This window comes from Hypanus sabinus, chromosome 7 (assembly GCF_030144855.1).
Source record: "Hypanus sabinus isolate sHypSab1 chromosome 7, sHypSab1.hap1, whole genome shotgun sequence".
Classification (NCBI taxonomy): Eukaryota; Metazoa; Chordata; class Chondrichthyes; order Myliobatiformes; family Dasyatidae; genus Hypanus; species Hypanus sabinus.
Genome location: NC_082712.1, coordinates 154,270,857 through 154,296,413, shown reverse-complemented (window position 1 = coordinate 154,296,413; position 25,557 = coordinate 154,270,857). Strand labels below are relative to the sequence as shown.

The 25,557-nt window shown below is 40.4% G+C and overlaps 1 protein-coding gene across 1 annotated transcript in view; it reads right to left on the bottom strand.

Moving 5' to 3' along the window:
* The window catches only part of hsd17b12a (hydroxysteroid (17-beta) dehydrogenase 12a), a 162,239-nt gene that overhangs the window by 95,315 nt on the left and 41,367 nt on the right, over positions 1-25,557 (bottom strand). Inside the window, exons 2-3 of the mRNA XM_059975973.1 lie at positions 1,433-1,479; positions 1,118-1,193 (exon numbers count right to left, since the gene is read on the bottom strand). Coding sequence (XP_059831956.1) covers positions 1,118-1,193; positions 1,433-1,479 — 123 coding nt within the window. The remainder of the gene's footprint in view (positions 1-1,117; positions 1,194-1,432; positions 1,480-25,557) is intronic.

Sequence of the window (25,557 nt, the reverse complement as noted above, 5' to 3'; positions counted from 1 at the left end):
AGTTGTGTGGTACTGAACAACATAAGACAGAATCAGAATAAATCAAAAGGCAATTTTGAGCAAACCCTTAAGGTAACAGCAATGTACTCCTCCAGAATAGCATGATACAAAGCATTACCATTAAGACAGAGAACCAGCTCTGGATTCAGAAGAGTTACAAGGAACATTAATAAACATGCAAAAATAAGATTCTGAACTGGTAGAAATACAATTCAGGCCCACATGGATACTAATATCAGTATTTTGATTGTAGACAAAGCTCGTTTATGTAGAATAATCTGGTCAATATTATGTAGTGCTGCCAATTAAAAAGTTAACCACAGGAAGCTCCATGACCATTTTCATATTTGGTCCCTTACAGTCAAGATGGTGCCAAGCTATGAGGTCTGTTGAGGTTAATAGGGATGGTTTATGGGACAGAGGTAGAACTTAGGGGTCTAATGATGGTATAGATACTGGGATGAGGGGAGTTAGAGATCAAAGGCAGGAACTGGTGGTCACAATCCAGATCAAAGCATTCTGCACTGAAAGAACAGTGATGCCTGGGGGAGGGTCAGGATGGCAACCGCTGAGGATGAAGACCAATGATTCCTATGCTCGAGACTATTGTCTGCAAGCAACGAGGATCACAGTTGGCGACTCCTCCAGGTTTGCAAGTCTCAGGGTTAGAGGTCCATGCAAGCAGAAAGCACAAGGGCTAGTGAAACCCCAAGTTGGTGCGGCCAAGGGTCAGAAGTCTGTGCAAATCTGAAGGTCAAGGCCCAAGGATATAAGCCTTGAGACAGAGATTCCGGAGGATGGAGGTCCTACGTCTACAAGTCTAGGCTAAGGACTGATGTTGGAGGCCCAATCTCTGTGTGTGTATGACACTCTGAGGCCAAGAGGTCAAAGCCCAGAGGCAGCGTGTCCTGGGCTTGGAGGGCTGACAACTTGTCCAAGTGGGTGAAAGGTTGAGAAAGTGGCTTTTTTCTGTTGCTGCTTGTGTTGCTCTGCTGAACAACGTCGGTACGCTATGTATGGACCAGAAGTTTATTGGGACATTATATCAGAATTGTTATCACAACAAGGAAGATAGCCATGACAGGAACAAAGAAAACATCAAAAGATATTGACTTACTTATTTCTTTCGCCACTTCATCCAATTTTTCTTCATTTCTGCTGATCAGGACAATGCTCATACCACGCTTGGCAAGCTGAGTTATAGAGACCAAAATTTAAAGAATAGTATATTAGAACTACCTTAATTAAAAAAATCTCATTTCCTGTTCATTTTTCAAAATATTTTTGAATACTAAATGCTATAAAAGGCATTCAGTGCAATGAAATGCCTTGGACAAAGACAAAACAACTGATTAAGGAGAAGATATTGACAACAACTGTGCAAAAATGACAAATGAAAATGAGCTAAGATGCAGCTTATTTTCTAACATACCTCCCTTGCGTAAGCCTTTCCAATTCCATCAGTTGCTCCTGTAACAACTTAAAAAGAAAAAAAGTCAAGTTAATGTTTTGTCATATTTAATTGGTTTTAGATGCACATACAAAATCAAAGATAGTGATTTTAACTATTGATAAGAGTTTTCCTCTTCAGTTTGCAAAAAAAAAGAAAATGATGTTTGCTTTTTAAACCTTACAATCAATTCTATAAAGTGTTCCTGGATGAAGTCAAATAAATCACAATGGCTTCAGTAAATGCCTGCATGTATACCATGTGTAGTGACAAAACTATTTTTGAAAGCAACTTCTTGTAGATGTTGGGTGAAGTTTGGGGCAGGACTTATTGCAGTCTTTTTTAAAGGAGCACATTAACTTCACACATTAACCAACCAGTTAAACAATTTAAATGCAGAACGTCCCAATTCAATACTTCTCTGATCTGCACAGATTTAAATACCAAGAACATATGCATATACATGTGACACTCAAGCATCATCCAAGTCTGTCAAACAGAGTATTTTCTAACACTGCAATCATCAGGGAGTAGCTAAGTAAAACAACAGACGTACGAGGAAGAATAGATTTTCTGTGTTAGGGTAAGTCATCTAAAGGGGAAATCATATGGTGCATCAACAACCTCCACAGGCCAATTGTGGCTGCCAGTACAAACAATATCAAGCTGTGAAAATAATCTCAGTAGATCTGTTAATTTATTATTAATTCCAAAGAAGTCTGCAGGTTTTTGGAAGGGCCAAAGTGGTAGAAATGAGAAAGAAAAATTGGTTGTAGTTGAACAAAAAGGTGAAGTAGCCAAATTTTGGCAAAAAGTTATTTGGCCAACTTTATCCAGTCTTGCCTAACCACTACAAACACTCCTACAGCCTAAACCATATTGAAACTAATTTCTTTCTAAGCAGTCCAATGGTTTGTAGTCAACGGCTGGACACTGGCTTGATAATCTTGCAGATAATGTGGAAAAGTGAGTAAATGTAGCTTTTGTTAGTGTCAGCCACATCCATTACGCAAAATGAGCATAATAAGTTAATCATTGCCTGAACTGAACAGGTCTGTACTGCAAAGGCAACTCTGAACATGACGCAGTGCTTGCCTTTTAAAAATACAACTTGAAATTAGCATAATTCTCTATATTAAAAATAAAATGCTCTCTCCAGTTCAGGATAAACTGAAGACTGGCATATCACCAACTTAAGCTATTTTAAACTTCCAGGATTAGCCATAAATTCAAAGACACTATCAAAAATATATGTATGAATAGAATATTCATCTCTATAACCACCTAGACAAACATTCTTAAATCTGAAACAAAACACTTTCGTATAAATACACAACCTAAAAGCTTTGTGTACCAAAGGGATATTTTTAGTTATTAAATTATTTTTGACATCACCCAAATTGTGACCTTTATATGAAGGGCTGTGTGAAAGATAATTTTCATTGATTAATGGCCAATATCACTGCAATCGTGACAGCTGCACCTCACACAAGTGGAAAGGACTGACTAGTGAGGACTGCAGGAGCATCTCTCCTGGGGATCTATTACAACGGAAGAAAAAATGCTATTTCAATCCCCTCCTTTCTATAAATAGAGGACTGTGATTAATCCCTTTGAATAAGGCACAAGGCTTTTTGTGCTGCATTTAGAAACCACTGAAGACCTTGGCATATATAACACAACCAAGGCACGAGTGGATACATAAAGAAGTGACAACACCACTCTACATCCAAGAATCTCAAAAGTTAATTATTTACACTTATGTTTTGGAAAATTAAGAATGCCTCACTGCTTGCTTTCTCGCCAACCTCAGAATAATCACAAAGGCAAGCCACCACCAATAAAACAGCCACAGTAAGCAGTTGCTCCGATTGAAACAGTGCATTAATGCTCAGGATCTGCAAGGCTCTTGTTTCATTCACCAAGTTAAACTGGCATCTCATCAAAATGCTGTACTTCACCGAGGTAAAAAAAACTCTGCTTCCGTCACATTCATGAGAATTGATGTCTTGCCATCTTGACGGAGATGAATATTTTACAAGCTAAAAATGGCACACAAGCGTCTAAAAATAGCTTTCACTGCAGACCTGTCAGATAGGGATGCAAGCTATACCAGATTTTCCTCCACTGAAGTTTTTTTTAAGCCAACCTATGTATAAAAAATTTTGAAAACTTAGCAAATACTTCCCAATATTTTCAATGCTCAAGTGAATGATAAACTGTAGTATTTTATTGTCAAGTTCAAAAATTCCTCGCACTGCTCAGATCCAAAATAAGGGTTTCAGCCCGAAATGTCGTTATTACCTCCTCCCATAGATGCTGTCTGGCCTGCTGAGTTCTGCCAGCATTTTGTGTTTTTTATTTATTTCCAGCATCTGCAGATTCACTCGTGTTGCCTTAGATATGTAGAAACTTGGTTTTTGACGACATACCAAATTCCTCAAACTCCTAATGCAGTAGAGTTGTTGGGATGCCCTCTTTGTGGTTGCATTGGTTAAGTCCAAGACTGATCCTCCAAGATGTTGACTCCCAGAAACTTGAAGCTGCTCACCCTTTCCACCAACGACCCCTCACAGGTGTGTCTTCTCCTGACTTCCCATTCCTGAAGTTCACATTCAATTCCTTGTCCTTGCTGATGTTGAGTGCAAGGTAGTCCTTATGACACAGTATCCCACTCCTGTACACCACCTGATCATTATCTGATAACTTCCAAGTGGTGTCATTTAGTATTTGATGGTATTTGGACTGTGCCTTGCCAGACAGTGATGAGAGTAGAGACAGAGTAGCTTTCAGACAATTGTGAATGAAATATTGTGGACCTGTACTCTTCCAGGTTGAAGAAGAGGGCGGGGAACATCATAAAGGACTCCTTCCATCCTGCGCACGGACTGTTTGAACTGCTTCCGTCTGGTAGGTGCTTCAGATCCCTCCAGACTAAGATTAATAGGCACTGGAGAAGTTTTTTCCCTACTGCGGTCACTTTGCTGAACAGTTAACTGCCGGTTAACTGTCGGCTAACTATTACTTGGATTGCACTACTTGTATGTATAATCTATATTTTCATTTATATTGAACATTATTATTGTTATGAGCAGAGAGACAACATCTGCCGGAAGTAAATTCCTTGTATGTGTACAGGTACTTGGCGATTAAAGTCTGATTCTGATTCTGAAAACAATATTATTTGAAATATATCACCAGATTAAGTAATAAGCAATAAACTTCTAGCTTTTGAACATATCTACATGTCTACTTGCAGATATTTTCACGTAAGCAGTTTTAGGCTGTACAAATTTTACAACTTCAAAAAATAATAAGTGAATGAAAGTGCCCATTCAAGTATTTTCCAGGTAGTTTCCCTCTACTATCTTGAGGCAGGTACAATTACAATGTCCAAAAGACATTTGGACAGGTACATGGGTAGGAAAGGTCTGGAGAGACAAGGGCCAAATGCAGGTAGATGGAACTAGCTCAGTTAGGCAACTTGGTCAGCTCGGACAAGTTGGGCTATTTTTCACAGTGTATAGTTCTAACTCTAATTTAGACTGATTGTTAAAAATGGGATCACTAACCTAAATTGAGGTTTAAATACTTCAGCTTCTAGAAACCAAACAAAGTTAACACTACTAATTATTGAAGTTGTACAGGTGTCCCCCAGTTTACGAATGTTTGCTTTATGCCACTACGCTTTTACAAAAGACCTACATTAGTAACCTGTTTTCACATTACAAAGAGTATTCGCTTTTAGGAAAATTTTTCCCATATAAATTAATGGTTCTTCGCTTTACGTCATTTCGGCTTAAGGAAGGTTTCATAGGACTGCTCTACCTTTGTACGGGGGCGGGGGGGGGGGGGGGGCACCAGTACTGCTAATTACATCTAACTAATAAGAGGACAGACTAGATTCCCTCTAACAGGGATATTGTTAGGCCCTGAAAATCTTAATTTAGGAGGTAGTGGCAAAATGAGTAGAAAAATAGTTATGCACTAAAGAATCAAAGGATCACCACAGGATTGATCAAAAGAAAAACAACTGGAGAAGAATTTTCTGGCCATGAATTTTCATACCTGATTGTATATAACACAGAGTGAAAGGAAATACGAGGAAATTCATTAAAAAAACAGAGCAGGATGTAGAAGTTAATTAAATAAGCAAAAAGCAGAAACAAGGTCAAGGAAAATATGGGTAAAAACAAGGAAAAACTTTAAATTGGGAAAATAAGGAGCTCTATCTGAATGCTTGCAGCTTTCACAATTTGTACAAATTAGAGCAGTAATACGTTGAAATTAATAACCTGATTGAGAAAGCTCAGCATGGAGTCATGAAGGGAAAATTGAGTTAAATTAACATTGAGTCTGCTGAGGATATGACTAGTTAAGTAAAAAAGGAGGAACCAGTTGGTTGTATTTACTGGCATTTCAGAAAGCTTTCAAGGTCTTACAAAGGGCATTGTTCAACACAGAGCATGCAGAATTAGGGGTGACATATTGACATGGCCATCAGAATAGAAAGTATTGAGTGAGTATGAACCAATATTTCTCAGGTTGACAAGAGGGTACCACAGGGATCAATGCTTGTGCCCCAGCTATTCATCTACATCAATAATTCAGCAAAATGTCATAAGGGAATAAAACGTCGTATTTCCAAGTTGTTGATAATACTAAATCAGCTGAGAAGAGTATGGATGGTGTAAAAAAAACTAAGTAGATAGTTAAATTGAAAGAGGAAATAGAACAAAATAAAATTTTGTCTTAAAAAGAGAAATTGGTTCAGGTTGATATTTAAAGGGATTAGAAGAATATCCCAAGCTGTATTAGCATCACTCAAACCACTACTCTACCATCGATGAATCTTGCATACAAAGGAAATTAAAGAAAATGGGGATAACACAGGAAGGAAGCCCCTAAAGTGTACAAGATCTATAGAGAACACAATCTGACTGGTTCTCAACTCTCCGTTGGAGAACCGGCGCAACAACAAAATATTTGTCAGACTGTTGTTTATTGATTACAGAATCAGGTTTAGTACCACCAGCATATGGCATGAAATTTGTTAACTTTACTGCAGCAGTGCTATGAAATACATGTTAATAAATAAATACATTCATGCACACACACAATAGTTACGTTAAAATAAGTAGTATACAATAAAAAGCAGAAATAATAAAGCAGTGAGGTCTTTTTTTGGGGGGTTCAATGTCCATTTAGAAATTGGATGGGAAGAAGCTGTTCCTGAATTGCTGAGTGTATGCCTTCAAGCTTCTGTACCTACTTCCTGACGGTAACAGTGAGACGAGGGCATGTCCTGGGTGGTGGGGATCCTTAATGATGAACACCACCTTCTTAAGACACCGCTCCTTGAAGACGTCTTGGATACTACAGAGGCTAGTAGCCATGATGGAGTTGACTAATTTTACAAGTTTTAACAACTTAGTTTGATCTTGAGGAGTAGCACCCCCATACCACATGATGATGCAGCAAGTCAGAAGGCTCTCTACGATACATTTGTAGAAGTTTGAGCATTTTAGTTGACAAACCAAATCTCCTCAAGCTCCTAATGAAATATAGCCGCTGTCTTACCTTCTTTATAACTGCACTGACATGTTGGTTAGATCCTCAGAGATATTGACACCTAGGAACTGAAACTGCTCACGCTCTTCACTTCTGATCTCTCTATGAGGATCGGTTTGCGCTCCCTTGTCTTACCCTTTCTGAAGTCCACAATCAGCTCTTTGGTCTTGCTGACAGTGAGTGCAAGGTTGTCGCTGCGACAACACTCAACTAACTGGTACACCCTTTCGTCACCATCTGAAATTCTGCCAACAATGGTTGTATCATCAGCAAATTTATACATGGCATTTGAGCTATGCATAGCCACACATTGTCCCTTCAATATTTACCACCTGAGCTCTGTACCTCCCTTGGCAAAGGGATTCTCAGCTTTCTTATTGGGAGACTTCAGTCAGTGCAGATTAGTGATAACAATTCCTCCTCACAAACAATCAACACAGGTACACCTCAAGAATGCATGCCGAGCCAACCACTCATGATTGCAGCTAAGCACAACTCAAATACCATTTATGTATTCAGAAACGACACCACTGCTGTTGGTAAAATTGCACATTACGATGACACCCACATGAGAGAGGTATGTTAGTTGACCGAGTGGTGTTGCAGCAAACACCTTGTGCTCAACATCAGCATGACCAAGAAATTGTTTGTGGACTTCAGGAAGCAGAAATCAGGAGGACATACTCTCATGGAATGTTCAGCAGTCTGAAGGGTGAGCAGCTTCATATTCCTCAGCATGAACACATGGCCATTAGACAAAGGAGCAAAATTAGGTCATTCAGCCCATTTTTCAGGACCGATTTATTTTCCCTCTCAATCACATTTCCCTGCTTTCTCCTCAAAACTTTTGTCACCCTTACTAATTAAGAATCTCAATGGATTGCGTAGATTCACCACCTTCTAGCTAAAGAAATTCTTGCACATCTATTCTAAAGGGACACCCTAATCTGAGGCTGCACCTCCTGTACTTAATAAAGTAGCCATTGTGTCTCTGTTCAGTCCTAGACTCTTCCAATAATAGAAACATCCTCTCCATGTACACTATCTAGGCCTTTTAATATTCAATAGGCTTCAATTAGATCCTCCCCCACCCTATTCTTCCGAAATAGCAAATACACGCCTAGAACCATCAAATCTTCCTCATATGTTAATCATTAGAGGACGTGTCCTGGGTCCAACACATTGATGCAGTCATGAAGAAAGCACGCAGTAGCTCTTCTTCATTAGAAATCTGAGGTGATTTGGTATGTCACCAAACACTTTTGTAAAATTCCATAATATGTATGGTGACAAACACTCTGACTGGTCATATCACAGCCTGATATGAAACCTCATATGCACAGAAGAACAAGCAGCTGCAGAGAATTCAGCCAACTCCATCACAAGCACTTCCCTCCCTACCACTGAGAACATTTTCACAACATGGTGCCTCAGTAAGACAGCATTCAATTAAAGACCCTCACCATCTGGGATGTGCACTCTTCTCATTAATACTATCAGGGAGGCCCTGTTCTTGTTACTATCATCAGACAGGTACATGAGCCTGTAGAGCTGAACTAGGAGATTCAGAAACAGCATCTTCGCCTCTGCCATCAGGGAGGGCACTACCTTATTCTTTTGAGCACTATTTAGCTTGTAATTTATCATAATTTTGTCTTTCCACTGTAATGCTGTCAGAAAACAACACATTCCACACCATAAGACAGTGATAATAAATCTGAACCTGAATCATAATCTTGATGACTGGTAGAACTGCCTCAAAGAATAAGAGCCCAACCTTACATAAAAAATGCAAGTAAATCTGACCAAAGGTGGCAACTCATACGGGGGGGGGGGGGGGGGGGGGGGTGTTCCCTGACCAACTGTAAGGAGAGATGAACGGTGTTCAAAATCATGACCTGATATCATAAATGATGAGAAAAATCAGCAATCAGCAGAAAAATGGAAAATTTGTTATGTTATAATGATCTCAACTATATACCTCGCAAGGGGAAGAGTGAGGGAATATGAGAATTGAAGCATATTCAAAAATAACAAGAAAAAGATAGTTATTAGGAATGGAGTACAAAGTTCAAAGTAACATTTATTATCAGAGTACATACAAGCACCCACATACAACCCTGAGATTTTCTTTCTGCAGGCATACTGAAGCAAATCTTTGGAACAGTAACTGTAAACAGGATCAATGGACAACAAACTGCGCAAATGCAAATAAAAATAAATAGTAATAACAAGCATTAACTAGTAGTACGATAAAAGTGTCTTTAAATTAGTATAGTTATCCCCTTTTGTTCAAGAGCTTGATGGTTGAGGGGTAGTAACTGTTCTTGAACCTGGTGGTGTGACCCCTGAGGCACTAGTAGTCTTAATTTAAATCTTTAAAAGCAAGAGTTCTGAAGATGCCATGATTCAGTACTGACCTGCCTCACAATCCCCCCCCCACGAAACTTGAGGAATAATAGCTGTTAAGTTACTTTTGTCCATCTATGAAAGGCATTTTTACTAAGTAAAGAGTAGAGGAATACGAGTATGGCATCTCAGACTTCAAAACACACTGGAAAACAAGAAATACAAAGAAAAAGCAAAGACAAAAAGATACAACTAGCGTCAGAACAGGCCGAAGCTAGCAAAGACGACGAGGAGAAAGATATGGCTGTGATAGTAAACGAGTTGAAAGAGCTGAGAAGAGAAAAGAAAATCAAGAGTCATTTTCAGATACCAAGGCCTCCTTATCTAGACTGGAGACCTCGGTGACAGACATGAGGAATGACTGGACCCGCTTGAGCAGAAATCTCCCAAGTCTGAGTCCAGAATTAGTGCTAACAAGGACGCACAGTTCCGGCATGAGAAAGCACCTGTTAAAGTGAGAAGCCACTCTTACCACAGCTTGCAATGATCTCCAGAACCACTTACAAAGAAATAACTTAGGAATTTATCAGATACCTGAGGGTAGTGAGAAAGGAGATATGGTGGGGTTTGTCAAATAGTTAATTAAAACGATGCTTCGGTTGTCAGAGGACTTAAATATACACATTGAGAGAGCCCACTGATCTCTGATCACAGAGCTGGCACCCTCTGTACCACCGCGCTCCGTCTTTGTGCGTTCCTTGGATTATACAGTAAAAGAGGCAGTACTGTGACAAGCATGGGTTCAAAAACAAGTTATGTTTCAAGGCAGAGTCATCTCTTTTGATTAGGAGTACTCTCCTGAGATCCAGAAAAGAGCAAAAGTCCGCACCATGATCAAACAGCTAAAGGAGAAAGGTGTGCAAGCACGTTGTTGCTTCCCAGTGCAGCTGAGAATAAACTTAGATACTGGAGTGAAGAAATTCCCTTCCTTGACTGAAGCTTTACCTACAGTACACTAAACAACCTGGGCATCTCCGTGCTGGTGAGTGGGATAGAGAAGCTGGAGCAGCGAAGTATGGCAGTGCAGCGGAGGGGGTGAGGAGGAGGGAGCGCTGCGCTGCCAGAGACAGACATAAGAGCTCTCTTGACATAAGAGGACAATTACATTTTTCCTTTCAAAGGAGGTGGTAGTATGAATGGTGTCTTCTTTGGACTGATTAATAATTTCTGGGTGTGAGTAATATTTAACTATCTTCGCCAACGTACAGCTATTTACCAGTGTAACTGACATATTTTGATATACAATGCAGGAATTGCCAAGGAAGGGCAACAACAACTCAACCAGGGGGATATATGTTTTCTCAGTGGTTTGTAGCTACAACAGCATTGTGTGCGTGTTCCCCAGAGAAAAGCAGGTGTCATTACTCTCTGCCTAATTATCATCAAGGGGTGGTCTTGATAAGAGAAAAAGCAGTCATAAGAATTAGTTTTATCAGGAACTTTAAAAGACCAACTGGGTTTCTGGAAGTTTTGTTTTGTTTTGTTGTGTTTTGTGGGTTATATTCTTTTGTAAATAGTTCTCTCGGTATTGGCAGGTCATCACAAGGTTTTCAGTTATTATACTATAAAAATGCCGGGTTTGGTTAAGAGTGGGAGGGGGTTGGTGATATAGTAAGAGATATTGTACCATGGCCACTTTGAACGTAATTAGTTATAATATTAATGGAATCAATCACCCCATTAAAAGGAAAAAAATATTGGCTCAGTTGGAAAAACTTAATTGCTCTATAGCTCTATTACAAGAAACACATTTAAGAGACATGGAACACAAAAAAATTAAAAAGAGAATGGGTAGATCAAGTCTATTATTTATATTCTCCTAATAGTAGAAAGAGAGGAGTTACACTATTAGTTAATAGATCAGTTTATTTCCTGGTGGAAAAAGAGGTTAAAGACAAGCAGGGTAGATATTTGTTAGCTTTGGGCTTGAAGGAGCAGAGTTCACTATCATGAGCATCTGTGCACCGAATGAAGATAACCCAAACTTTTTCAAAGAAATAGCTTTATTACTTGCCAGGGAAGCGAGAGGTACTGTTACAGTTGGAGGAGACTTTAATTGTATTCTTAATAGGAGTTCGGATAATTACTTGGGAATGGGGAACCCCTGAGCAAGAAATCTAAAGCAGTAAAAATTATGTTGGATGAGCTTGGGCTAGTTGATGGCTGGAGAGCATCGAATCCAGGTGCCAGGGATTTTAGTCATATATCAAGAGCCCATGAATCATATTCAAGAATTGACCTTATTTGCATCCCAAGGAAGAATCTCCATCAGGTGAAGGAATGTTTTTTGAACCCATTACAGGCAGTCCCCAGGTTACATACAAGTTCCGTTACTGAGTCCGTCTTTAAGTTGGATTTGTACGGAAGTCAGAACAAGTACATCTGGTATTATTTAGCGTCAGTTAGTCAAACATTTGTCTTCGTATGTAGTATATATTTTACCTTTCTATGCATATAAAGCTCTTAAGAAACATATGTATTCCAATAATTAAACCACTGCGTTGCTTAGTAATAATTGTAGCTTTCATCGGGGCACGGCCTTTCACATGCTCCATTATTCCCACTTTATCCTTTAAAATTGTTCCGATCATTGGCCGACTGTAGCCTAACGCTTTTCCAATGACTGACGGCATTTCACCTCTTTCCAAACACTTTATTATTTCCAATTTATTTTCAATCGCGATCGCTTCCCGTCAATGGAACAGAAACACTGCAGGCGGTGGGTCCCAAGCTGCACCGGCTCCTGAGGTCCGCTGGGTCCCAAGGACCACCGCACTGAGACAGGTTAAATGGGACAAGTGGGGGCTGTGCTGGGTTTGGGTATTTGATCCTCCACAATATTCCACATGGGTATTTAAACTGGAGGTGGCAGTGTTTTTTAAAAACGAGTTTGAGTTGCGAGCTCAACATCAACTCGGCACGGACGGTATGGGAGTCACTGGACCGACATCAACCTGGCATGGGAGCGGTCTGTCACTGGATTGAACTCAAGCCCGGTGCTGATCTCACTGCGCCACCAGCTGACTGGAACGGGGGGGGGGCATTTTCAGGGTTAATCTTACTAAGAAAAATTTAAGCCAAATACAAAGTTAAACACTCAACACAGTGTCAACAGCATCGACTTAAAATGATGGATAGCATCGCGATCCAACTTAAAATGGCGGACAGCATTCCCCTTCCTCGGTTCATAAGAACAAGTTGTCCATAAGTCGGACACTTGTAACTTGGGGACTACCTGTACATTGTCAGATCATGCTCCAGTTAGACTTGTACTGAAAGTAGGCTCTGAGCAGCACTTCCAATATTGGAGGCTCAATGTTTCCACATTGATGGACTCCTCTTCCTATAATCAACTAAAACAATTCATTGACGAATATTTTGTGACAAATGACACTGGGGAGGTTTCCCCCTCAATACTGTGAGAAGGTGCAAAAGCTGTGATTAAGGGTAAATGTATTGATTTGGCTGTTCAAATGAAAAAATACCGAAATGAAAAATATTATCAGTTACAAAGTGAAATAAAAAGATTAGAACAAAGGCACAAATTAACACTGAACAAGGATGATTGGAAAGACCTACAAAAGTGTAGGGATGCGTTGAATGAGTTGCTCACGTATAAAGCGGAAGGAGCACTTAGATACACAAATCAAAGTATTACGAGATGGGGAACTGGGCCAGCCGTCTGTTAGCATTTCAGTTGAGAAAGGCACAATCTAACAGAGTTGCACAAAAAATTAGACATCTTTTAACTTTCTCCCTTTTGTGTTATCGAACAAATGATGTAGCAGAGACATTTAGGGCCTTCTATAAAGATCTGTATGATTCTTCAGATCCACCACAAAATAAAGGCAAGCTGGATGAAATTTTCAGAGACATCAAGTCACTTTTATTGTCATTTCGATCCTAACTGCTGGTACAGTACACAGCAAAAATGAGACGACGTTTTTTCAGGACCATGGTGTTACATGACACAGCACAAAAACTAGACCGAACCACGTTAAGAAAAAAAAACAGAAAAAAACTAGGCTACAGACCTACCCAGGACTACATAAAGTGCAGGCATTACAATAAATAATAAACAGGACAATAGGGCAGTAAGGTGTCAGTCCAGGCTCTGGGTATTGAGGAATCTGATAGCTTGGGAAAAGAAACTGTTATGTTGTCTGGTCGTGACAGCCTGAATGCTTCGATGCCTTTTCCCAGACGGCAGGAGGGAGGAGAGTTTGTATGAGGGGTGCACGGGGCCTTTCATAATGCTGTTTGCTTTGCGGATGCAGCGTGTAGTGTAAATCTGTATAAACAAACTTTCAGAAAGAGAGATTGTTTCACTTACACAACCAATCTCAGAACTAGAAGTAAAAGATGTTATTAAAACATTTTTAAAAAATAAATCTCCAGTTACGGATGGATTTCCGGGTGAGTTCTGTAAGATATTTACAACGGAACTTACTCCAGTTTTATGTTAACTTTTTAATTTTGCTCTGAATGAACATGACTCCCCAGAGAGCTGGTCAGAGGCAATCATATCAGTAATCCACAAGGATGGAAAGGACCCTACAGTATGTGGTTCATATAGACCAATCAGCCTGCTTGGTACTGATGTGAAGATTCTTTGTTCTATTTTAGCAAAGAGACTACAGAAATATATAGGAAAATTGATTAATCCAGATCAAACTGGATTTATTCCATTCCTTCAGGGAGCAAATAATGTTAGAAGAGCTTTAAATATCCAGTCTTTAGCACAGAGATCCACCTACCCTTCAATGTTTCTTAGCTTAGATGCCGAGAAGGCATTTAATAGGGTGGATTGGATATACTTAGACTAAGAAAAAATAAGTATATATACTTATACTTAGAAAACATGGGTTTTAATGCAACATTTCAAAGTTGGATGAAGAAACTGAATAAAGATCCAATTTCCAGGGTTAGAGTAAATGGATACTGTTCCAATTTCTTCAGGCTCAAAAGGGGAAACAGACAGGGGAGTCCCCTATCACTGATAGTATTTGCTTTAAGCATCAAACCACTAGCTGAATTAATAAGACAAAATGAACAAATTGAGGGTATAACAGATAAAGGAACTATAACCAATAAGATAGCTTTATTTGCAGATGACATTCTTCTCTTTATAAAGAAGCCTCATTCATCAATTCTCCCACTTATGCAATGTTTGAGAAGCTATGGAGAGAGGTCTCTGGATACAAAGTTAACGAAGCGAAATCTGAAGCTATGATGATTACAAGGACCAGGCCAAGCCAGCTGGATGCTGAAGTGACTTTTTGTTGACCAAAACAGGGCTTTAGATATTTGGGGGTTAGTTTATCTCAGTTCCTCCCAGCTCTTTGCAGCCAATTATGATAAACTTATTCATCAAGCGAGGAGAGCTCTTGACCATTGGGAGATGCTTCCTTTATCACTGATAGGTAGAGTAGAAGTGATCGGGATGAATATTTTGCCCAGGTTTCTTTTTCTTTTCAGTGCTCTACCCATAACAGTTCCTATATTTACTTTTAAAATGTTGGATAGACTCCTCAGGAGGTTTATATGGCAGAAAAAGAGGTCCAGGGTGAGACAAAAAGTGCTATACTCAAATAAAAAACAGGGAGATTGAGCTTTAAATGAGGTAAAGGCCTATTATTGGGCTGCCCAATTAAGAGCAATTGTGTCACGGATCAGAGAAGACGTGGATTCAAGATGGGTTCACATAGAGCAAAATTCAATTGGCAAGTTATCTTTAGCAGCTCTTCCCTTTTCAAATCCAAAGTGTGGAAGAATGCCGAGACTCAGAATGAATGGGTTAACTCAAAATTGAAAGTATGGGATAGAATTAGGAAAAAAATTAGATCTTCCAAGGACTATATCAAGGACAACCAGAATTGCATTCATTTCAGATTTTATTCCAGCAAGACTGGATTCTGGTTTTAACAGGTGGGCACTAAGAGGCCTGTTCTTGTGGACCAAATGTTTCATGGTGAGGCGCTCAAATCTTTCTTCCAACTCCAAACTGAATTTGACCTTGTACCAAATGACTTTTATAGATTCCTCCAAATTCCTCCTTACATCACACAAAGAATGGAACAATCTTAAAATACAGCCAAATAACTTGGAAAAATTTTGGATAGAGATCATCATGGGTAAGACGCAAGCCCAGAAAATTGAATCTTGTATATATAAAAAAAATACACCTGGATACAATTGATAACATGTTGGATGTTAAACATAAGTGGAAATTGGAGGTAAATACCATAACAGAAGAGGAAGAGTGGGAGAGGTCTTTGGAGTCATGGCATAAACGCTTGAATAATTGGAGGGAACTTGCTTGGAAAATAAGGATGAGGTACTTTAAAACCCCATTAGTAATATCATTATACACAGGAAAAAAAACAGTAGACTTTGCTGAAGAGGCTGTGGCCTAGTGGGAGATTTAGCACATATATTCTGGGCCTGTCCCAAATTAAGGAAATTTTGGTACAAGGTCACTAAGGAAATAAGGATTTTAGCTATTAGTATGCCCTTTGAACCTAGTCATTTAATTTTAGGCAACCTCCCACAATCTGCATTAGAGAAGAACAAACTATATATGTTAAGAGTCTTGATTCTGATTGCTCATAAAATGATAAGTGTCATCTGGCTTAAATCTCACCCACCCACTTTGGAACAATAGATACACAGACTGAAAGAAGTGAACCGTATTGGGGGGGGGGGGGGTAAATCGCTGCAAGTTTACAACTGAAAATGGACTCTTACTTGGAAAGATGGAACTCTGTTATAGTGTACCTGGCACCGTGAAAGGCCCACACAGGGGCCTGGTAAAATGTGGGACTTGAGTTGATTTACTGAGGACTGTGATTTTATTTAAAAATGTAAATCTACATTGAGGGATGATAAGTATGTAGATCACATCTATGTTTATATTTGTATGTAATTGTATGTACGTGCTCTTTGTTTCCTTTTTCTTTGATTTTATTTTTAAACTCGCATTATTCAACAAGTATCGTAGCACATGTAAATATCTGGATATTTAGCATGGATTTCTTGTTAAAACACAGTGACTCTGTTTCTGTTTACAAATTTGAACGATTCCATCTGAAAACCTGCGCGTGCACGGAGAGTATCTAATACATATTAATAAGGTAGTCTGCCTTCCCATCATTCGTATATACCAGTGTTTGGTTTGGAACAAAACGGAACCTGGGGGCAGTGTAACAAGACGCCATGCATGTCCTTCAGTGTGGTCATGTGAAACAGTCAGAATGGGGGGGGGGGGGGGGGGGGAATCGCTCGCGGGCCAGGTAAGCGTAGTATCCCAATATTTGCTCGACTGTTGCCTACCCGTTATAAATACAGACACTAAAGATCCTGTAGATACTGGACATCCAATGCAAAACCCAAAAACAGCACACACAAAATACTGGTGGCTCAGCAGGTCAGGCAGCATCTATGGAAATGAATTAATAGTCAATGTTTCGGGCTGAGACCCTTCATCAGGAGTTAAGATTGAATCCCAGAGCTGTTTGCGATTCCACACAGTGCTGGTTCAGGGGAAAAATCCACTTTTAAGTATTTATGCATCATACATCGTTCCACAGAATGAGAAAACCTGCACATCACTGAAACAGTGCCATCCCATTTGCTAACACAAGAGATTCTGCAGATGTTGGAAATCCAGAGCAACACACACAAAATACTGGAGGAACTCAGCTGGAAATGAATGAGAAGCTGACATTTCAGCCAAGACCATTCATCCAAAATAGAAAAAAGGGGAAGATGCCAGGTTAAAAAGGTGGTAGAGGAGGAGGACAAACTAGAAGGTGACAAGTGAGGCCATGTGGGTAGAAAAAGTAAAGGTCTAGAGAAGAAAAAATCTGATAGGAGAATGGACCTTAGGAGAAAGGATGAAAAATTTCAAAGTCAATTTATTACCAAAGTACTAAAGTATCAAAATACAACTCTGAGATTCATTTTCTTGTGGGCATACTCAATAACTCCTTGATAAAATAAATGACAAACAGCACCACCTTAGGCACTCAATCAGTATGCAAAAGACAACAGTGAAATAATAATAAATCAGCAACAAATATCCAGAACATGAGATGAAGTGTTCTTGAAAGTGAGTCCATTGTTCTGAGAACTTGTCAGTGATGGGCAAGTGGAATGAAGTTATCCCCTCTGGTTCAAGAGCCCAGTGGTTCAGGGGTAACCTGATGGTGGTGAGAGTCTTGAGGCTCCTAGATCTTCTTCCTAATGGCAGCAGCAAGAAGAGAGCATGACCTCCCTGATGATGGATGCTGCTACCCTGCAACAATGCCTCCTGTAGATGTGCTCAATGGTGGGGAGAGCTTTCCGTATTGGACTGGTGAAAGAGGGGTGCAAAGGGGAGGTGATAGACAGGCGAGGAGAAGAGGTAAGAAGCCAGAAAGTAGAAGGGACAAGAAGCCAGAGTGGAGAAAGGGGAAGGGAGTGGGGGGAAAACCACCGGAAGGAGAAATCAATGTCAATGCTATCAGGTTGGAAGCTACCTAGAAAGAATGAGACATTGTTCTTCTACACCAAGTTAAAAAAAATGACCACTGGGAAATTCCACTTTTTGCAGATGGAGCTGAGGTGCATGACAATGTGGTTCCTCTGTGTCTCACCAATGTAGAGGAAGCCACATTGGGAGCATCAAATACAGCACATACACACTCCAACAGATTCACTGAAGTGTTGCCTCACCTGGTAAATGCCAAGAGGGAGATTAATGGGGAAGGATGAAAAGACAAGGGAGTCCCTGTGGAAGGTGGAGGATGACAGAGAAGGTAAAAATGTGTTTGGTGGTAGGATCCTGTTGAAGATGGCAGAGGTTGCAGAGAATGATGTGGTGGATGCAGAGCTCATGAGATGGAAGGTGAGGGCGAGAACTCTATCCCTGTTGAGGGAGCAGGAAGATTGGGTGAGCAAATCTATGAGAGACAGTTGAGATGTGGGTGTGGGCAGCTTCAATGATGTAAGAAGAGAAACCCTGTTCTTTGAAGAAGGGCATCTCTGATGTCTTGGAAAGGAAAGCATCACTCTGGGAACAGATGCAGCAGGGAAAGAAACAAAAAAAAGGAATAGCATTTTTGTAGGAGACAGGGTAGGAAGAGGTATAGTCAAGATAGCCATAGGAATCGACAGGTTTATAAAAGATGTCAGACAATTTGTCTCTAGAAATGGAGACAGAGCTCAAGAAAGTGGAGGGGGGTGTCAGAAACGGACCAAATAAAATTAAGGGCAGAGTAGAAGTTGGAGGCAAAGTTGATGAAAGGAGCTGAAGAAGAAATTGTTCATGGTAGGCCCATTACGTCTGCTTGCTCTTGCCCCATTGAATTGTGTACACATATCTCAACTCCATCTTATCCCTTTCATTTCAGTCCCTTCATATCTGCACCCGAGACACATTACATGTTCTCTATCTCTACAACTTTCAATTCCCTGGCCGCCACATTTTCACTATAGATGTCCAGTCCCTAAACACTTCTATCCCCCATCAAGAAGATCTTAAAGCTCTCTACTTCTCAACAAATGATCCAAACAGTTCCCCTCCACCACCAGCATCTCCCTACCCCATCTGGCAGAACTGTTCTTCATTCTCAACAATTTCTCCTTCTATTCTTCCATTTTCTCCAAACTCAAGGGGCAGCCATGAGCTACTGGCTATGTAGAACAGTCACTTTCCAACCCTCTCTGGTAAAAGGTTCCCCAACCCTTTCAGCATTACATTGACAACTGCATTAGTGCTGCTTCATGCACCCGAGTTCTTCAATTTCATCAACTTTGCTTCCAACTTCCTCCCTGCCCTTAAATTCACTTGGTTCATTTCTGTCACCTCACACCCCCTTCTCATTTTCTCTGTCTCCATCTCTGGAGCCAAATTGTCTACCCACATCTTGTATAAATCTACAAATTTCCACAGCTATCATAACTATACCTCTTCCCACCATGTTTCCTGCAAATATGCTATTCTCTTTTCTCAGTTCATTTGCCTCCACATCAGTTCTCAGGACGAGGCATTCTTTTCCAGGACTTCTCCTCTTCTGCCATGAGGAGACCACTCTCAGGGTAGAGGAGCAACACCTCACATTCCATCTCGGAAGTCTCCAACCTGATGACATGAACATTGATTTCTCCTTCCAGTATTTGTTTTTTTCTTTTCCCCCTCCACTTCCTATTCTTCTATTCCCCACTCTGGTCTTTCTCAGCTGCCTGTCAGCTCCCCTTAGTGCCCCTCCTTCTTCCCTTTCTCACATGGTCTACCACCCTCTCCCATCAGATTCTTTCTTCACCAGCCCTTCATCTTTTCCAATCACCTGGCTTCACCTATCACCTTCTACCCCACCTTTTTATTCTGGCATCTTCCCCCTACCTGATGTCTGATGGTCTCAGCCCGAAACGTTGATAGTTTATTTCCATGAATGTTGCTGAGTTTCTCCAGCATCTTGCATATGCTGCCCTTTCAGCTGTTGTGTACAACAGCCTTTAAACTATCAGAACCAGGTTTATTATCACTGGCATTTGTCATGAAATTCATCAACTTAGCAGCAGCAGTTCAATGCAATACATAATATAGGGGAAAAATAATAAACCAATTACAGTTTACATATATTGAATGGATTAAAAATCATGCAAAAAACCCAGAAAAAATATATTAAAAAAGTAAGGTAGTGTTCACGGGTTCAATGTCCATTTAGGAATCGGATGGCAATGGGGAAGCTGCTGCTGAATAGCTGAGAGTGTGCCTTCAGGCTTCCGTACCTCCTACCTGATGGTAACAGTGAGAAAAGGGCATGCCCTGGGTGCCTGAGGTCCTTAATAATGGACACTGCCTTTAACATTTCCCTTTAACATCTCAATGGATAATTACCCAATGAGACAGTATGACTCCAGATTACTCTATAACCACTGAAGGTACCCTCTGCCATTGATTTCAGGAAGGTCTAGCAACCCACTATTCATAATACCTTGTTATATGCCTTTGACACTATGATTTAATTTTTATTGCAAAGTATCCTAATTTTTTAATGTCATGCACTGTACTGCTGCCACATATGTCAATGATAACAAATCTGAAATATGGAAAAAGTATATAGAATAATTTATAAACACAAGAAATGCTGCAAATGCCAGAAATCCAGAGAAACATACACAATACTGGAGGAACACAGCAGGTCAGGCAACATCTATGGACAAGAATAAACTGTCAATATTTCAAGCCGAGACCCTTCATCAGGACTGGAAAGGAAGGGGTAAGAAGCCAAAATAAGGTGAGGGGAGGGGAAGAAGTTCAAGCTAAAAGGCGAGGCGTGGGAAGGGAATTAAGTAAGAAGCTGGGAGGTGACAGGTGGAAAAGGTAAAAGGCTGAAGAAGAAGGAATGTGATTGGAAAAGAGAGTGGACCATGGGGGAAAAAAAAAAGAGGATGGACACCAGCAGGAGAGGATAGGCAGGTGAGAAGAAAAGGTGGTCTAGTGTGAGGAAGTGAAGACGAAGGAAGTGGGGGGAGAACTTACCAAAAGTTGGAGAAATCAATGGCTGGATCAGGTTGGATGCTTTTTTAAATGTAATATGAGGTACTGCTTCTCATCATGACAGGAGAGGAGGATATACACCAATATGTTGGACTGGGAATGGAAATTTGAATTAAAATGGTTGGCCACAAGGAAGTTATAACTAGTGAAATTCTGTTCATTGGATAACTAAAGATACAATAATAACTAAGCTTTTCCATTTAGATTGTTGTTAGATACAGTTAATAGTGGCATATACTGTACATTGCTGTAATGCCTTCCTCATTTTTGTGTTTTTAGTCACACACTCCCCAGTAAGGTCTGGATGTCAAATCGATATAAATTTCAATGAGGAGGTCTAGGTGGAAGGGGTGATGTTAATTTTCTTCATTTTGATAGGATTTTCAGGAGTGTTGCAACATTCTATAGAAATCTGAAGGCAGAGACGCAACAGAATTCCCAAATAATATCAGGTGGTGGATGGAATCCTCAGGAGACTCAGCAACTCCGAAAGCCACAGAGTCTTCAGGGCTATCAAAGATATTTGTGGACCAAACACCAACTCTCCCACCCTACAGGGAACAAAGAATAAGGCCAAACTCAAAGGCAAAAGTAGCAATGCCCACTAAAGACCTTCATTCAGCCTTAACAACTGCCTTAGACTCTATTCCACTATTCAAGCCAACCTTGCCACCACTCCTGACCAGCCCTAGTTCAAAAACTTCAGTAAATGGTATTCCCCATTGAAATCCTAAAATCAGACAGTGAAGAGTTTCAGTCACAAATTCCCAGCCACATAACCAAATTCTGAGAAAAAGATATTTCAGGGGAACTGATATAGCGCAATCGTGACTACAGTAGACATGTCTGACTCTACTAACAACAGCCATCATGGTGCCACACAGGATGTCATCAACAAACTTGAACACCTCATTCCAGTAGAGAAGGAACTGCTCCCTGATTTAAAGTGTGATTTCTGTCCATCTAGGAGGCAAGTGGACATGTGCTTCACCATTTGAGAACACAAAAAACAAAACACAGGGAGCAACACAAGCTATTATATAACCTCCAATCTTGCTAAAGCCTCGACTGCAAAAAATCAAGGAAAGGCTATGAACCTGTTCCATAGCCTCTCCCAGATTTTCAGCAGTCAAAGCTAGATTAATGGGTGTACAGAAATACAGAAAACTGAAAAAAGTTAATGATCAGAAGAAAACAAACCCAAGGACATGCTGAAAGTCCTGATAAAGGGTCAGGCCTGAAAGGTTGACTGTTTATTCCTTCCCAAAATGTTGCCTGACTTGCTGAGCTCCTCTGGCACTTTACAGGTGTTCCTCATGATCTTCACCATCTACAAATCTACCTGTGCTTACAATGCACCATCTGCAGTTTGGAGTAATTTTGATCAAAAGAAGGTACAAGGCCAGAGGGTCTAAAGAGGAATTCATTTGTGGTAAGAGAAAGACTCTGTAGTCTGGGGTCCAAAAAAAGACATGAAGACAAAGGCAGCTGAAGAAAAGCACAATGTTGTGTCAAGCTCAACAAGTCCTAGTACATTATTAAACTACCAGGCCAGTTTAATGACTTTTCAATGATCAGATAACAATCACCATAAAGCCACACTGAATGCCATCCCATCCTATCACAAACACTCTCTCTCTCTCTCTCTCTCTCTCTCTCTCATCTTGCCCCCAGCTTTCCTCAAACTAAGAATACTACTTACATAGTTTCTGGTGCTGATTAAAGGATCACAGGCCCCAAAATGTTGAACACAAGTGATCTGTGAAGGGCATTTGGCAAGTTAGGGGCATGCAGCAAAGTGTCAAATCAGACCAAGTTTAGGGACAGAAGAAGCCAGATTATTATAACAGTCATTACCTCTAGTTTATTGTCTTTGAACACAACTGGCTTGTAGCAACTACTTGAAAACAAACTAAAAGTCAATGACAGGCTAAGTGAGGGAGTATAGCACTGTATGATACACTTCCAGCTAACTGAATTCCAAGTCAAAAAAGTACATTTAATCCTTTCTTACAAAAGAAATAATTTGATTCTTCTATAATTCATGTAAGACAAAAACCAGTGAAATGATCACAATTGGATCAAACTCAAAGCCAAGCGGTCATCAAAAAACATGCGCTCCCAACTTACATCCTCCCTATGCTGCCATGCAGGTGAAAAGGTGACTATATTCATTTATTTCTACCGCGACCCAAACCCACTTGACAAAATTACAGAACATGGCTCAAGGCATTTCAGTGCTCAATTACGTGAACTACATTGCTGTAGACCTCTGGGAGAAATAGTAAGGATGAAAGATTTCCATAAAACAATTATCTGTGAAATTGTTTGTAACTATGAAAATGGACATGGGAGAGCCAGTGGATGTAGTGTACCTGGACTTCCAGAAAGCTTTTGATAAAGTCTCACATAGGAGATTAGTGGGCAAAATTAGGGCACATGGTATTGGGGGCAAAGTACTGACATGGATTGAAGATTGGCTGGCTAGCAGGAAAAAAAGAGTAGCAATTAACGGGTTCCTTTCAGAATGGCAGGCTGTGACCAGTGGGGTACCGCAAGGTTCGGTGCTGGAACTGCAGCTGTTTACAATATACGTTAATGATTTAGATGAAGGGATTAGAAGTAACATTAGCAAATTTGCCAATGACACAAAGCTGGGTGGCAGTGTGAAATGTCAGGAGGATGTTATGAGAATGCAGGGTGACTTGGACAGGTTGGGCGAGTGGGCAAATATATGGCAGATGCAGTTTAATGTGGATAAAAGTGAGGTTATCCACTTTGGTGGCAAGAACAGGAAGGCAGATTACTATCTAAATGGAGTCAAGTTAGGAAAAGGGGAAGTACAATGAGATCTAGGTGTTCTTGTACATCAGTCAATGAAAGCAAGCATGCAGGTGCAGCAGGCAGTGAAGAAAGCTAATGGCATGCTGGTTTTTATAACAAGAAGAATTGAGTATAGGAATAAAGAGGTCCTTCTGCAGCTGTACAGGGCCCTGGTGAGACCCCACCTGGAGTATTGTGTGCAGTTTTGGTCTCCAAATTAGAGGAAGGACATTCTTGTTATTGAGGGAGTGCAGTGTAGGTTCACAAGGTTAATGCCCAGAATGGCAGGACGGTCATATGTTGAGAGATTGGAGCAACTGGGCTTGTATGCACTGGAATTTAGAAGGATGAGAAGGGACCTGATTGAAACATGTAAGATTATTAAGGGATTGGACACGCTGGAGGCAGGAAGCATGTTCCCGCTGATGGGTGAGTCCAGAACTAGAGGCCACAGTTTAAGAATAAGGGGTAGGCCGTTTAGAACAGAGATGCAGAAAAACTTTTTCACCCAGAGAGTGGTGGATATGTGGAATGCTCTGCCCCAGAAGGCAGTGGAGGCAAGTCTCTGGATGCATTCAAGAGAGAGTTAGATAGAGCTCTTATAGACAGTGGGGTCAAGGGATCTGGGGAGAGGGCAGGAATGGGGCACTGATTCTGTATGATCAGCCATGATCACAGTGAATGGCAGTGCTACTAGAAGGGCTGAATGGCCTACTCCTGCACCTACTGTCTATTGTCTATTATCTTACCAGATTATATTTTATAATCCACTGGCAGCAGGGTTACCAATAAAATCTATTTTGAGTTCTACTTTTGCCATAACCATCCATCACTATACTCTCTTAGGATGGTGCAAATTAAAATACAGGAACATTTTAATTATTTGATAGGTAGAAGATAAATGCCTCTTAAGATTAAGAAAGAAAGTGAGGAAGTAACAATACTGTAGTATGGATAAAGGCTTCAATAACTAAGCCTTAAAGGGATATTACACAGATAGAATCAGAATCAGGTTTATTATCACCAGCATGTGATGTAAAATTTGCTAACTTAGCAGCAGCAGTTCAATGCAATACATAATCTAGCAGAGAGCGAGAAAAAATAAAATAAATAAACAAACAAGTAAATCAATTACATATATTGAATAGATTTTTTTTTAATGTGCAAAAATCAGAAATACTGTATATTAAAAAAAGTGAGTTAGTGTCCAAAGCTTCAATGTCCATTTAGGAACTGGATGGCAGAGGGGAAGAAGCTGTTCCTGAATTGCTGAGTGTGTGCCTTCAGGCTTCTGTACCTCCCACCTGATGGTAACAGTGAGAAAAGGACATGCCCTGGGTGCTGGAGGACCTAAACACTGGACGCTGCCTTTCTGAGACACCGCTCCCTAAAGATGTCCTGGGTACTTTGTAGGCTAGTACCCAAGATGGAGCTGACTAGATTTACAACCTTCTGCAGCTTCTTTCAGTCCTGTGCAGCAGCCCCTCCATACCAGACAGTGATGCACCCTGTCAGAATGCTCTCCACAGTGCAACTATAGAAGTTTTTGAGTGTATTTGTTGACATGACAAATCTCTTCAAACTCCTAATAAAGTATAGCCGCTGACTTGTCTTCTTTACGACTACATCAATATGCTAAGACCAGGTTAGATACTCAGAGATCTTGACGTCCAGGAACTGGAAGCTGCTCACTCTCTCCATTTCTGATCCCTCTATGAGGATTGGTATGTGTTCCTTCATCTGATCCTTCCTGAAGTCC